The sequence below is a fragment of the Microcaecilia unicolor genome, chromosome 11 (assembly GCF_901765095.1).
Source record: "Microcaecilia unicolor chromosome 11, aMicUni1.1, whole genome shotgun sequence".
Classification (NCBI taxonomy): Eukaryota; Metazoa; Chordata; class Amphibia; order Gymnophiona; family Siphonopidae; genus Microcaecilia; species Microcaecilia unicolor.
The window spans coordinates 160,737,483-160,752,898 of NC_044041.1; the positions used below are offsets into that span (position 1 = coordinate 160,737,483).

Here is a 15,416-nt window from a genome sequence, read left to right on the forward strand (position 1 = left end):
TCCAGACTGCCAGACTTGCTCTTTTTGTTTGAACCTGCACAGCTCCCGTAGTTGCCTAGTGATTGCTGCATCTGAGCCTCAGCTGCTGCTGGGCTTATTAGCCATTCTGAAATCTTTCTGCATTGCATTTGCATCGCCTTAGGCCCTGGTACGTTGGTGCGTGTTGCACTTTTGCTTAGTTTGGGTTCTTGTTTGAGTTTCTTGTATGTTCTAGTTAGTCTGTGTGTAGTTTAGATTATGTTGTTGCTTGTTCTCTAGTCTTGTCTCTGGCTTGTAGTTTTGTGTCTAGTCCTTGTCTGTTTGTGTTTTTAGTGGCTGTTCTGCAGCTTCTAGTCCTGTCTCCTCTCTGTCAGTATTTGTTCCCTGTTTTAGTGGCTGCTTGCAGCTTTCAGTCCTGTCCTTTAGCTTATCCCTTCCTTGCCCTGCTGTCCCAATATGTTTCTTTCCCCTCTGACCCTCAGTCCTGGTTCAGCCTAGTGGGTATCCAGTCCTGCCTTGCCCAGTAAGTCCTGCCGGCCACCTGCAGCCAGGGGCTCAACTCCTGGTGAAAAGCGGCCAAGCGCAGGTGAAGTTTAAGTGTGCCTGCTCTGCTTTCCTGCTTGTTTGCCTCTGTTGAAATTCCAGTCTGGGGTTCCAATCCTGTTCTGCCTAGTCTCCGGTGTGGGGTGGCTTTGCCTGCCACTGCTGCTCCTTGGCAGTAGCCCAAGGGCTCACAAACCTAGTTCCTGTTTTGAAAACGTGACCCTCAGGTGCTAGTTGTGTCCAAACTTGTTTGTTCAATCCTCACAGGCAGGGACTGCCTGGCATCCTGTGGCCAATCCAAGTCACAAATACCCTACAAATATCAGAAAAATGTCCAGACATTTTGTACTGCTTGATCGCATTGTTTTTTTTGAAAGCGTGAACAGATGCTTCACATCTTCCCGGTCACCTCCACTCATGATTTATAGACCTCTATCATATCTCCCCTCAGCCGCCTTTTCTCCAAGCTGAAGAGCCCTAGCCACTTTAGCCTTTCCTCATAGGGAAGTCGTCCCATCCCATTTATCAATTTTGGTCGCCCTTCTCTGCACCTTTTTTAATTCCACTATATCTTTTTTGAGATGCGGCGACCAGAATTGAACACAATTCGAGGTCCGGTTGTACCATGGGCTCAGCAAACGTTTGTTGACAGGCTGGTCTCTAATTTTTTTTTTTTTTGGGTGGGGGGGGGGGGGGTAGGTGTACATCCGGTTGTGGGCACTTTTACATGGTCAGCAGGGCCTGCAACACCATGTGCCAGACAACATGAGAAAGAAGAAGAAGCACGTGAGTACAGACGTGTTATTGTGTGTTGCAGAAAGATAGGACATCGGCGTTGTTTGTGTGTATGTTTGTGTTTCTGTGTTTAAGTACTTGCCTTTTTATTTGGTAGGTGTATGGTTGATGACGCCTACACAGGGAGGAGAGGATGGGGAGGACGAGGAAACTGTGACACTTGACCTCGTAGATGTCACAACCTCAATGGTCATGTCACCCCCCTATCTTTTGCTATGCAGTTGCCCATGGACCGTCCTCGTACACCCCCAGTGGAGGAATGGGAGTATCGTCGCCAGTAGTGGGAGATGCAGGGCAAGTGGAATGAGGGCATAAACACTCAGCTTGAAAAAGTGGCAGAGCGTGTGCAGCATGTCCAGCATTCCACAGATGCCATATGTGCGCAGGTGCAGAATGTGGTGGGCAATGCATTGGAGAAGACCAACTCCCAATTGGAGAAGACCAACGCCCATTTGAGCGATCTGTGCAATATAATGTGAACATATTCCCAGCAGCAACAGCAGATGTTTCTGGATCTCCGTCAGGAGATCAGGGGGATGAGGCTTGAGCTGTTGCGGGATGACTCCGCCATCATCAGTTCCCGCAATGCAGATGGTATATTCTCCTTATGTATTCCCTACATATTTCTTTTCCACAGTCTCATATTCTATATCCTCTCTGTTAGCATGTGTTCATCTAATGTGTGTGTTCTTTTTTCCCCCTACATTATTACAGCCTGGACGGCAAGTGTACCTCCCACGGCCTTTCCTTTTCTCCCATCAGTCATGGTGTTTATTCCTGGACTCCTCCTCTTCAAAGTACGTAGTAATCTCTGGTGCTTCTTCTGTTAATACCTGTTTTTTATTTCGGCAGTGGCATACTGTGCATTCTCCTCACTATCCCTCCTGATGTAGTGAGACATCGAATGTTTTTTTTCTTGCAGCCTCTACAAGGCAAATCCCCCCCATTTCCCATGGTCTCCCGGGCCTTCTTTTCCGAGTAAGTATCTCGTGTGATTGTGTCCCGTGCACGTGTCTCGATAGTTTATATTCTTTAATGCACGGTTATGTCAATTTCAAACTTTCCTTTTTTTTTTAAATCACAGGCATGACCACAGAACATCACAGGCAGGACCACAGGAACCAGAACACCCTCCTGTACCTCCCCTGTGTGGCAGCCTCTCTCTCAATAGTAAGTTTCATTGACAGATATACTAAAAACAATGTTCAAGAATGCGTTTATTTGTTTTGTACATTTGTTCACCCTTTTTTACCTCCTAGTTTATGGGTTTGCTCTCACCTTTGTAAACAAATACATGTTCAATATAAAAAGTTTTATTTCTGTCCTTAGTGGAGCGCATGATCTGGTGTGGGAGGTAATGGTGCTGGGGCCGCTTGATAACAGTGATCATAATATGATCGGATTTGATATTAGCTTTGAAGTATACATAGGAAGTCAAATACGTTAGCATTTAACTTTAAAAAAGGAGACTATGAGTGGAGGAGTGGCCTAGTGGTTAGAGCACTGGTCTTGCAATCCAGAGGTGGCCGGTTCAAACCCCACTGCTGCTCCTTATGATCTTGGGCAAGTCACTTAACCCTCCATTACCTCAGGTACAAACTTAGATTGTGAGCCCTCCTGGGACAGAGAAATATCCAGTGTACTTGAATGTAACTCACCTTAAGCTACTACTGAAAAAGGTGTGAGCAAAATCTAAATAAACATATAAATTGCGAGTGACCGTACTCACCCGCAAATGCGCAGTACAAACTTTTCCTCTCTGTCCCGCCCCCGCGTCAATAAGTGATGACGGGGTGGGACAGAGAGGGAAACTGCGCGAAGGGGAGGGAGGGAGGGAACCGCCAAGGTCGCTACCGCTCCCCCCCCAACCGGAGTCACTGCCGCTGCCCCCTCTCCACCCAGGCCCTCTCTTCGCAATTCAACTTACAGCGCCAAAAACGCAGCAGGCAGATCAGCTGAGCTGCCATAGGCCTTCCTTCCCTGCCTCTGTCCTGCCCTCACCGACGTTACGTCACAAGAGGGCGGGACACAGGCAGAGAAGGAAGGCCGATGGCAGCTCAGCTGATCTGCCTGCTGCAGTTTCGGCGCTGTAAGTTGAATCGAAGAGAGGGCCTGGGCCGGCAACATCGTGGGGGGGGGGGGGAGGGGTGGCGGCGACCTGGAGAGGAGGGTAGCTGGAAATCTCGCCCGTTTTAACGGGCATAACGGCTAGTAAATAAATAAAATGAGAACAGTGAAAAAAATAATTAGAGGAGCAGCTGCAAGGGTCAAAAATTTACATCAGGCATGGATGCTGTTCAAAAACACCATCCTGGAAGCCCAGGCCAAATATATTCCACCCATAGGCGCCGACTCCGTGGGTGCTGTGGGTGCTCAAGCACCCCCAATATTTTCAAACCTGCCCTCCTTGCTTTCCTGCCGCTCAGCCAGCACTTAAAACTAATTTTAGGTGACTGAACGGCAGTGAAAGAAGCAGAGTACATGCTCCGTCTTCACCTTTCTTCTTCCCTCTCAGCTGTGCTCCTGCCCTTGCGTAAACAGGAAATGAGGGCGGGACCATAGCTGAGACTGAGGGAAGAAGAAAGGTGAAGACGGAGCCGGCTGCTTCTTTCGTTCAGTCAGGTAAAATTAGTTTTAAGAGGTAGGGCAGGGAAGAAATCGCTGAACATTGATGCTGGGCAGGGGGCAGGGGAGAGAGGAGAGTTGCTGAACATGGATACAGGGGAGGGCAGGGGACAGGGGAGAGAGGAGAGTTGCTGAACATGGATACAGGGGAGGGCAGGGGATAGGGGAGAGAGGAGAGTTGCTGAACATGAGTACAGGGGAGGGCAGGGGAGAGAGGAGAGTTGCTGAATATGGGTACAGGGGAGGGCAGGGGACAGAGGAGAGTTGCTGAACATGGATACAGGGGAGGGCAGGGGAGAGAGGAGAGTTGCTGAAAATGGATGCAGGGGAGAGAGGAGAGTTGCTGAACATGGATGCAGGGGAGGGCAGGGGAGAGAGGAGACTTGCTGAACATGGATACAGGGGAGGGCATGGGGCAGGGGAGAGAGGAGAGTTGCTGAACATGGATACAGGGGAGGGCAGGGGGCAGGGGAGAGAAGAGAGTTGCTGAACATGGATACAGGGGAGGGCAGGGGGGAGAGGAGACTTGCTGAACATGGATACAGGGGAGGGCAGGGGAGAGAGGAGACTTGCTGTACATGGATACAGGGGAGGGCAGGGGAGTTGCTGGACATAGATGCAGGAGAGGGCAGGGGAGAGAGGTGAGTTGCTGGAAATGGATGCAGGGGAGGGCAGGGGAGAGAGGAGAGTTGCTGAACATGGATGCAGGGGAGAGAGGAGAGTTGCTGAACATGGATGCAGGGGAGGGCAGGGGAGAGAGGAGAGTTGCTGAACATGGATGGATGGGAGGGCAGGGGAGAGATGAAAGTTGCTGTACATGGATGCAGGGGAGGGCAGGAGAAATGATGGACATGGATGAAGGGGAGGGAAGACAGGAGGAGATGCACATGGATGGAGGGGAGAGAGGGAAAATGCTGGACATGGATGGCGGGGAGGGAAGAGAGGAAGTGAGATGAACATGGATGGAGGGGCGGAGAGAAGAAAAATGGTGGACATGGATGGAGGAGAGGGAAGAGAGAGGAAGGAGTTGCATATGGATGGAGGAGAGTGAAGAAAGAGGAAGGAGATGCATACTGACAGAGATGAGGAGAAAAACTACACATGAATGGAGAAAATAGACGCCGGATGGAAAGAGGGAAGAGAGGGGGCAGATGAAGGATGGAAAGGAGAGAGAGAGGGGGCAGATACTGGATGGAAAGGGGGAAGAGAGGGGGCAGATGCTGGAAGGAAAAGGGGGAGAGAGGGGGTAGACGATGGATGGAAAGGGGGGAAAGTTAAAGATTGAGGAAAGAAGAAACAAGAGACTGGGACCAACACAATTAGAAACAGTAAACGGCCAGACCACAAAGGTAGGAAAAAATGAATTTTATTTTTAGTTTAGGATAAAGTAGTGTGGTAGCTGTGTTAATAAATACAGAAAATGGAAGTAATGTTTACTGGACTAATTTTAATACATTTTTGACTAATGTTTGGAGACCAAACCCTCCTTTCTTGTGTCAGAACAGAATACCATAACAGCAGTATACTGTCCTGACCTGAGGAACGAGGTTTTGGCCTTTGAAAGCTAATTGAAAAATGTATTTAGTCCACTAAAATGATATCATATTTTCTACTTTCTGTTTTATTTGTATTTGTTAACCTATAGTACAGTGATTGAAATATGCCACTGCCCAGGTGAAGACTGCAGTAGATATAATTTTAAGGTATGGGGGGGGGGGGGGGGGGACACTGCCTGTAAAAAAAAAATAAATTTCAGCACCCCCAATCATTTTGAAAAGTTGGCTCCTATGATTCCACCTATTAAAAAAGGAGGACAGAAGACCAAACGACAGCCAGCATGGTTAAAAAGTGAGGTGAAGGTAGCTATTAGAGCTAAAAGAAAATCCTTCAGAAAATGGAAGAAGGAACTGACTGAAAATATTAAGAAACAGCATAAGGAATGTGAAGTCAAATGCAAAGCACTGATAAGGAAGGCTAAGAGGGACATATTTATAAATGACCTAGAGATGGGGGTAACTAGTGAGGTAATTAAATTTGCTGACGACACAAAGTTATTCAAAGTCGTTAAATCGCGGGAGGATTGTGTAGAATTACAAGAGGACCATACGAGACTGGGAGACTGGGCGTCTAAATGGCAGATGACGTTTAATGTGAGCAAGTGCAAAGTGATGCATGTGGGAAAGAGGAACCTGAATTATAGCTACATCATGCAAGGTTCCACATTAGGAGTCACAGACCAAGAAAGGGATCTAGGAGTCGTCGTTGATGATACGTTGAAACCTTCTGCTCAGTGTGCTGTTGCGGCTAAGAAAGCAAATAGAATGTTAGGTATCACGTTGAGTGAAGAAACATTTTCTCAGATTCATATTAAATTTACTATTTTGTAGCTTCATCACATACCCCCTAGTCCTAGTATTTTTGGAAAGAGTAAATGATTCACGTCTACCCGTTCCACTCCACTCATTATTTTATAGACCTCTATCATATCTCCCCTTAGCCGTCTCTTCTCCAAGCTGAAGAGCCCTAGACGCTTCAGCCTTTCCTCATAGGGAAGTCGTCCCATTCCCTTTATCATTTTCGTTGCCCTTCTCTGTACCTTTTCCAATTCCAAGAAAAAACAAAAAACAGCACAAAGGGCCTTTAAAAACAAAAGGGACACAAAACTTATATTGAAAACCTTTTAATGATCAAATTTTGATTGAAGGGAGACCCGACACGGGCCGTGTTTTGGTGCTACCGCATCTGCGTCAGGGGTCTACATAGAACACAATATAATATACATATAGATACAAGCATATGTATTAAAATATAACTAGAAAGGAACAAAAAAAACATTAAAAAATATATATTAAAAAATATATATATATTTTTAAGCACGTTTGTGACTTTTAATTTGATACAATGGCAATATAGTCATTATTCTTCTTTCAATTTTTACACATGTAATTTCAAATCGTTTTATTTAAACCTATTACCGTTTTTGTTTAGCTAGATTTGGTTTTTATTTTTGTACTTTTTACATAACACCAGTTTCACATTTATATGTGCTATCTATATTGCTTAATCTAGCTCTTGAATTTGTGCTTATTTTTGGCACTTTCGTTTTTTCATACCATTGAACATTTTATTTCATAAGTTCATAATTTTTTTAAGCACCTTTAAATGAACCTTACTTTTTTGTATACCATCTTGGTAAGCATTACATGTAACCATATATATATATTTTTTAATGAAAAGGAATACATTTATAGACAACTTTGAAAGTCAACAGATGTTCTGAATTTGTCTGTATAAGCCTTCCTGTCATTGGTGTGGTGAGTTTTTGTTTTCTTTTCCATTTAATAATAATTTTTTTGCATAAAAATTTTTTAATCAATAATACATTTCACATTATGTTGATAAATGCCTTTTTACTTTATTATGGCTAAGGTTCTAAATTTTAAATACACTAATGTCTTTTGATATTAATGTTTTCTCACAATTGATTATCCAAACCTCATTGAGTGTCTAGACCCAATACATGGGGAATACCCAGCAGACTGATTATGGACCAACTTTGACGCTCTATTGATCAAAAATATCTCCCAATTACTCAAAAGATACGCCAGATTGCACTGCAAGCTAGACATCTGTCCTTGTAACCTGATAAGAAGCGCCCCCCAACAATTTATAACAGACTTCACGAGTCACTTGAATTACATGCTACAAAATGGTCTTTTCCCAAAGGATAAAGGAAACATTTTACTTACTCCACTACCTAAAGACATGAAGAAAAGTACAAATGACCTAACCAACTATCGCCGGGTAGCATGTATCCTGTTAATGACCAAACTTGTGGAAGGTGCAGTGACGAAACAACTCACTGACCACCTAAATAAACACTCAATCTTGCACGAATCTCAATCAGGATTTCGATCGAACTATAGCACAGAAACAGTACTAGTTACCCTAATGAATAAATTTAAATAAACAATTGCAACTGGCAATAACATACTTCTCCTACAATTTGATATGTCCAGTGCCTTCGACATGGTCAACCACGGAATACTACTACATATCCTGGAATTCTTTGGAGTTGGAGGTAATTTTCTTAAGTGGTTTAGAGGATTCCTGACAACAAGATCATACCAAGTAACAACTAATATGATGATATCAAACCCATGGATACCTGAATGCGGAGTCCCCCAAGGATCCCCCCCTCTCACCTACCCTCTTTAACCTAATGATGATACCACTAGCCAAGCTATTAGACAATCAAAACCTTAACCCATACATATATGCAGATGATGTCACGATCTACATCCCATTCAAACAAGACCTAAAGGAAATTACCAATGAAATCAACCAAAGCTTCCAAATCATGCACTCCTGGGTGGATGCATTCCAGCTAAAACTCAATGCAGAAAACACAATGTCTGATACTCACATCACAACACAATACAAATAAATTCACCACCATAACCACCCCTAACTTCTCCCTCCCCATCTCAAACAATCTGAAAATCCTGGGAGTCACCATTGACCGAAATCTCACACTCGAAAACCACGTGAAGAATACAACGAAGAAGATGTTCCATTCCATGTGGAAACTCAAAAGAATAAAACCTTTCTTCCCAAGGGCCATCTTTCAAAACCTGATACAATCCCTGGCAGTGGCGTAGGAAGGGGGGGCGGGAGGGGCGGTCCGCCCTGGGTGCACGCGCTCGGGGGGTGCCAGCCCCGCTGGTTCTCTCCTCTCTCTGCCCCGGAACAGGTTACTTCCTGTTCCGGGGCAGAGAGAGCAGGGAACCAGCGGGGCCAAAGCAGCTCCGAGTGACGTGCACTCGGGGTGGATCGGCCCTCCCGCAGGTAAGAATGCAGTCCGGGGGGGGGGGGGGGCGCCACAGGGGGGGGGGGGGGTCGCGCTGTGCTGCACCTGGGGGGATGCGCAGCGGCCGCCCCGGGTGCCATTAGCCCTCGCTACGGCACTGATCCCTGGTACTAAGCCACCTGGACTACTGCAACTCACTCTAAGCTGGCTGTAAAGAACAGATCATCAAGAAACTCCAAACAGCCCAGAATACTGCAGCCAGACTCATATTCGGAATATGAAAGTGCAAAACCCCTAAGAAAGAACCTACACTGGCTCCCACTGAAAGAATGCACCACGTTCAAGATATGCACAATTGTTCATAAAACCATTCATGGAGACGCCCTGACCTACATGCTAGATCTCGTGGACCTTCCACCCAGAAATGCTAAACGCTCCTCTTGCACCTTTCTTAACCTACACTTCCCCAGCTGTAAAGGGGTCAAATACAAACTAACACATATGTCCAGCTTCTCCTACATGAGCACGAAAATGTGGAATGCATTACCAACTCACTTGAAAACGATCAACGAACTAAATAGCTTCCGCAAAGCTTTGAAAACCTATCTCTTTAACAAAGCTTACCACGAGAACCAATAATGACTAGAACACAACCCCTTACACTTCTTTATCCAGAATGTCTCACTGTATAGCTGCATAACCTGATCCTCTTATCTTCTCTTATTCCTTTGTAACACCAATTGTATTTCTTCTCTGTTACAGCGATGTATATATATATGTATGTGTATGTGTGTATATATATATATAAATTCATTTTTTAACTATTTTTCAAATATTGTGTGGGAAAATGTGGGGTAGAAATGTACTATAAATAAATAAATAAATAAATTATATACACACGTTTTTATGCATAATATTGCATTATTATTTGATGAGTGCATCTAAATTTTATAGGCTTGTATATATATATATATATATATATTTTTTTTTTAAATAATTATATATTTTTTAAATGTTTTTTTGGTTCCTTTCTAGTTATATTTTTATACATATGCTTGTATCTATATGTATATACCAAGTTGATTATGTCAGCAATTTTTAATATTTTGAATGTTTATTATATTGTGTTCTATGTAGACCCCTGACGCAGGTGCGGTAGCACCGAAACACGGCCCGTGTTGAGTCTCCCTTCAATCAAAATTTGGAGAAGAGACGGCTGAGGGGAGACATGATAGAGGTATATAAAATAATGAGTGGAGTGGAACAGGTGGATGTCAAGCGTCTGTTCACGCTTTCCAAAAATACTAGGACTCGGGGGCATGTGAAGAAACTACAGTGTAGTAAATTTAAAACAAATCGGAGAAAATCTTTCTTCACCCAACGCATAATTAAACTCTGGAATTCGTTGCCGGAGAACGTGGTGAAGGTGGTTAGCTTAGCAGAGTTTTAAAAGGGGTTAGACGGTTTTCTAAAAGACAAGTCCATAAACCACTACTAAATGGACTTGGGAAAAATCCACAATTCCAGGAATAACATGTATAGAATGTTTTCACGTTTGGGAAGCTTGCCAGGTGCCCTTGGCCTGGACTGGCCGCTGTCGTGGACAGGATGCTGGGCTCGATGGACCCTTGGTCTTTTCTCAGTGTGGCATTACTTATGTACTTATGTACTTATTAAAAGGTTTTCAATATAAGTTTTGTGTCCCTTTTGTTTTTAAAGGCCCTTTGTGCTGTTTTTTTTTTGCTTGGACTTTGCTTGTGCTTAGTTCCCTCTCTTTGTTACACTACCTTTTCCAATTCCACCATATCTTTTTTGAGATGCGGCAACCAGAATTGAACACAATATTTGAGGTGTGGTCACACCATGGACTGATACAAAGGTACGCCTTACAGAACAGAGAATGGGAGGAGCATGAGTGTTCAGAGATAGGAGATAAGAACATAAGCGTTGCCATACAGGGACAGACTAAAGGTCCATCAAGCCCAGTATCCTGTTTTCAACAGTGGCCAATCCCAGAACAATAAAACAGACTTTACACTGCTTATCCTAGAAATAAGTAGATTTTCCCAAGTCCATCTTATGGACTTTTCTTTTTGAAAATTATCCAAACCTTTTTAAAACCCTGCTAAGCTAAGTGCTTTTACCACATTCTCTGGCAATGAAGTCCAAAGTTTAATTACAAATTGAGTAAAGAAATATTTTCTTGTTTGTTTTAAATTCACTACTTAGTAGCTTTGTTACGTGCCTCCATGTCCTAGTATTTTTGGAATGAGTAAACAAGCAATTCACGTTTACCCGTTCCACTCCACTCAGTATTCGATAGACCTCTATCATATCTCCCCTCAGCTGTCTCTTCTCCAAGCTGATGTGCCCTAGCTGTTTTAGCCTTTCCTCATAGGGAAGTCGTCCCATCGCCTTTATCAATTTTGTCGCCCTTCTCTATACCTTTTCTAATGCCACTATATCTTTTTTGAGATGTGGTGACCAGAATTGCACATAGTATTTTTTGGTGAGGTCAAACCATTGAGCAATACAAAGGCATTATAATATTCTAATTTTTGTTTTCCATTCCTTTCCTAATAATTCCTAACATTCTATTTGTTTCCTAGCCACCACTACACACTGAGCAGAAGATTTCAACATATCATCAACGATGACACCTAAATCCTTTTCCTGGGTGGCAACTCCTAATGTGGAACCTTGCATCATGTAGCAATAGTTTGGGTTCCTCTGTACAAATCTCTGGTGAGACCTCATTTAGAGTACTGTGTACAGTTCTGGAGACCGCACCTTCCCAAAGATATAAACAGGACAGTATCAGACCAGAGGGCACCTACTAAAATGGTCAATAGTCTTAAAGATCTGAACATGTATACTTTGGAAGAAAGGCAAAAGAGGGGAGACATGAAAGAGAAATTGAAATATCTCAGTGGCATAAATGTTCAGGAGGTGAATCTCTTTCAATTGAAAGGAAGCTCTAGAATGATGGAGTAACCTAAGGAAATACTTCTTCATAAAAAGGGTGGTGAATTTGTGAAATGGCCTCTAGTTGGAGGTGCTGGAGACAAAGATTGTATCTGAATTCAAGACAAGAACATATGATCTCTAAAGGAGAGGAAGGGATAGTAGATGGTATGCGTGAGCAGACTGGCTAGGCCTTCATTTTCTATGTTTCTATGACTCTTCCTTAACCCTTGGGCAGTTTATTCCAGCCCTCTGACTGTGTTAGGAAGTGGTTGAGTGGAAGGCAACAAAGTATAGAATAAGCATGTTTTTTCTACCTCACCTGTTATGGGGTCTCTAGGAGAGCTCAGGGACCAACAGTGTAGGGGCCAGGGTTGGGAGGTCTCCAAGAACTCTTACCTGAAGTAAAAGGGGTGGGGGTCTCTAAGAGAACTCTGAGACATGCAGCACAGGGACTCCATTGGTGTTTCTGTGAGAGCTCAGAGACCTGTAATATAGGAATAATAGGTGTAAAACCAGGACTGGCTCAGCTCTTCTTCTATGTAATGGTATTTTTTTTGTTACATTTGTACCCCGCCCTTTCCCATTCATGGCAGGCTCAATGCGGCTTACATGGGGCAATGGAGGTTTAAGTGACTTGCCCAGAGTCACAAGGAGCTGCCTATGCCTGAAGTGGGAACTGAACTCAGTTCCTCAGTTCCCCAGGACCAAAGTCCACCACCCTAACCACTAGGCCATTCCTCCACTCCATTGTTGGCATCCTGACCCACTGTGGCTGTGAAGGATGATTGGGCTGGACTTTGGTGCCATAGGCATTATTACGTGGTGGCAAGCACCCCTGTACAAAAGGCATGTACCCTCTTTGCTGCCTCAGTTTTGATTTCCCTTCCTCTATAGCTCTGTCCTGGCAGCCCAATGCATCTAATTTGCCTTTCTTGCCTTCTGACATTGCCCTTTTCTCTCCCATATACTTCAGAGTCAAATCTTCCTTTTGAAATACACATGCACTGTGTGATTCAGATCAGGCAGTAGAAGACAGAGCAGTGCTAGCTGATGGAGAAGCATGTCAGGAGCCCAGGAGGTGAGTGAGGGAGGCTCTGACAGCAGCAGGACTCAGGAACACATCTTTGAAGTTCTGGGCCAGTGTTGAAGTAAGAAACCTTTGGGGAGTGGAAGAGCAAGAATTTTGGAATGAGATAGAAAGAAACTGGCCAACTGGGGGATTTAATATTTTTCGGAAGGAGAAGAGCTGGAAATCATCTTATAAGAGGGAAGTAAGAGCAGGAGTTTCAGTATTGGGTACCTGGGGATAGAAATGTGGGAATTCAGCAACTGGAGGGAAAAAGGAAAGTGGGAGCTTGGTTACTGTGTGGGTGACTCAGAAAGGGAGTGGTGAGGAGACCAATCATGAAATAAAATAAGGCAGAATGAGACATGGCAAGGAATGAAGTGTGAAGAGAAGGATAGGCTGAACTGGATATCAGGGAAAGAGTAAGTCGGGGGGGGGGGCAATAAAGGATGGGTATGGATGGGACAGCTTTCTGGGGACTGGGTGGAGGACAGACCACGTGTGAGATTGGTGAAACAAAAAGAGAGTGGGAAGGGAGAGATGGGGAATGTTACATGAAGGGAGGGAGAAGGAAAGAGAACACTCGTAACAGGGATAAAGAGGACAAGGAAAATGGCAAGAGTGTCCTGTATAGGGTGGATGTTGATGAAGAGGGAAGGACAGAGGACCTAGATTGAAGGTGGAGGGAAACGATCAGGGAGAGAGGATAAAAACTGAAAAACAGTGGAGGAAGAAAGAGACCGTGTGACGTATGTGGAATGGGAGAGGACCTAGAAGGTAGAATGAACAAAGTAGAAGCTCTGGAGAGGGGATCTGGGGGGAGGGGGGGAGGGGGAGGAGGAGGAGGAGGGGGAGGAGCAAAGACTCAGGGATTAGGTAGGAACTCAGAGATGGGATGTAGAATGGTTATGAAAGAGTGTGCATGCTCAAAGATGAGGGAGAGAAAGGACTTGAGGAATGAGTGCAAGGGATTCTGTAGGCAATATTAGATGGGCTAGTGATATGAAACGTTTTCAGAACGGTAGAGAGCTAGGAAGGAGGTGAAAGAGGGGGATTGGAAGGTTAGCAAGGGGGTAAGAGACAGAGAAAATTTGCTGAAGGCCAGCATGGGATGAGTGATAGGGAAAGAGTTGGACTTGTGATAGGATGAGATTCAGAAGCAGGTAGATGAGGGACAGAAAGGGAGTGAATTCAGGGGTGGAAATAGGAAGCAAAAGGGTGAATGAAAGCCGAGGGAGAATAGGAGTCTGGGAAGAAGTGAGAGGCAGAGGTGGGCGGCCAGGGGAGGGGATGAGAGTGGGAATTGGAAAGCTCATAGGAGGCGAGAGGTGACAAAAGGGAGAATGAGGATTGAAGGGGGGATAAAAAAGTGAAGTCTCACTATGAGTGGATAAAGAAGCAAAGAAGAGAGAAATAGGAAATAAAAAAGATAAAAGGGAAAGATCATAAAGGAAGGGAGAACAGAAATGGAAATTGAAAGGAAATCCTGGAAAATGACTTAAGAGATCAAAAAGAGAGACCAAGACCACCCTAATTAGAAAAATAAAATGTCCAGACAAAAAAGGTAGAAAAGAAAATATTTTGTTGTAATTTTTTGATGATTATAATATGTCAACTTTGGAAATGTGCATTTTTTAAAAATATCTTTGTATTTTGCTCAGTATATGCAGAAAATGGAGGATTAAGTGGCTCTCTGAAGATCATAAGGAGCAACAGTGGGATTTAAACTTGGCTTCCTTAGTTCTCAGCTTTCTGCTCTAATCATTAGGTTACTCTTCTCCTACTTCTGTAACACACACTCCAGATCCACAGACATTTCCCTTACAACAGTGCCAGGCTATTCCGTTTACAGATCATCTAAGCAATAATAGATTGAAATATTGATCTCATCTCAATACCTCAAATTTCTTCCACTTTATGAAATAAAACCCCACAAAAACAATACCAGAATTTATATAGCAATTAGCAAACCTACCAAACAGTACTTGTTCCCAAGACTCAAACACCATCAACTGTACCTATGAAAAAGCCAACATTACAATTATTATAACGCTAATACATGTTCTATTGGAAAATATAAGCCAGACCACTACAGATCCTTCCACCAAAACTGTACAGAAACAGAATCCCTTGCCTCTGCCACATACACACTTAATACAAATAAAGGATCACAAATTAAAAACAGAAACATGCAGACAAAAACTGAAATGGAAATTCCAAGAATCTGACTGGAATGCACATTCTCAAAGTTCACATATTACAATCATCAACAAATTATAACAAAATATTTTATTTTCTACCTTTGAAACACCTACTGTAGCTGCATGCAACTAGGTTGTGGAGGAGTGGGCCTAGTGGTTAGACCACTGGTCTTGCAATCCAGAGGTGGCCGGTTCAAATCTCACTGATGCTGCTTGTGATCTTGGGCAAGTCACTTAACTTAACCCTCCATTGCCTCAGGTACAGACTTAGATTGTGAGCCCTCCTGTGACAGAGAAATATCCAGTGAACCTGAATGTAACTCACCTTGAGCTACTACTGAAAAAGGTGTGAGCAAAATATGAATAAATAGGTTGCAAATGTGTGCAGGACGGACAGAGAAAGGTGGGAAACTTGCAGGCACTGTTCCCT

At 43.8% G+C, this 15,416-nt stretch overlaps 1 protein-coding gene across 2 annotated transcripts in view; it reads right to left on the minus strand.

Moving 5' to 3' along the window:
* Positions 1 to 15,416, minus strand: part of PTGIR (prostaglandin I2 receptor) — an 83,772-nt gene that overhangs the window by 40,064 nt on the left and 28,292 nt on the right. Inside the window, exon 2 of one of the 2 annotated variants that reach the window (XM_030220043.1) lies at positions 12,116 to 12,203. The exons of the other annotated variant lie outside the window; for it this stretch is intronic. Coding sequence (XP_030075903.1) covers positions 12,116 to 12,203 — 88 coding nt within the window. The remainder of the gene's footprint in view (positions 1 to 12,115; positions 12,204 to 15,416) is intronic. 2 annotated transcript variants of the gene reach the window in all.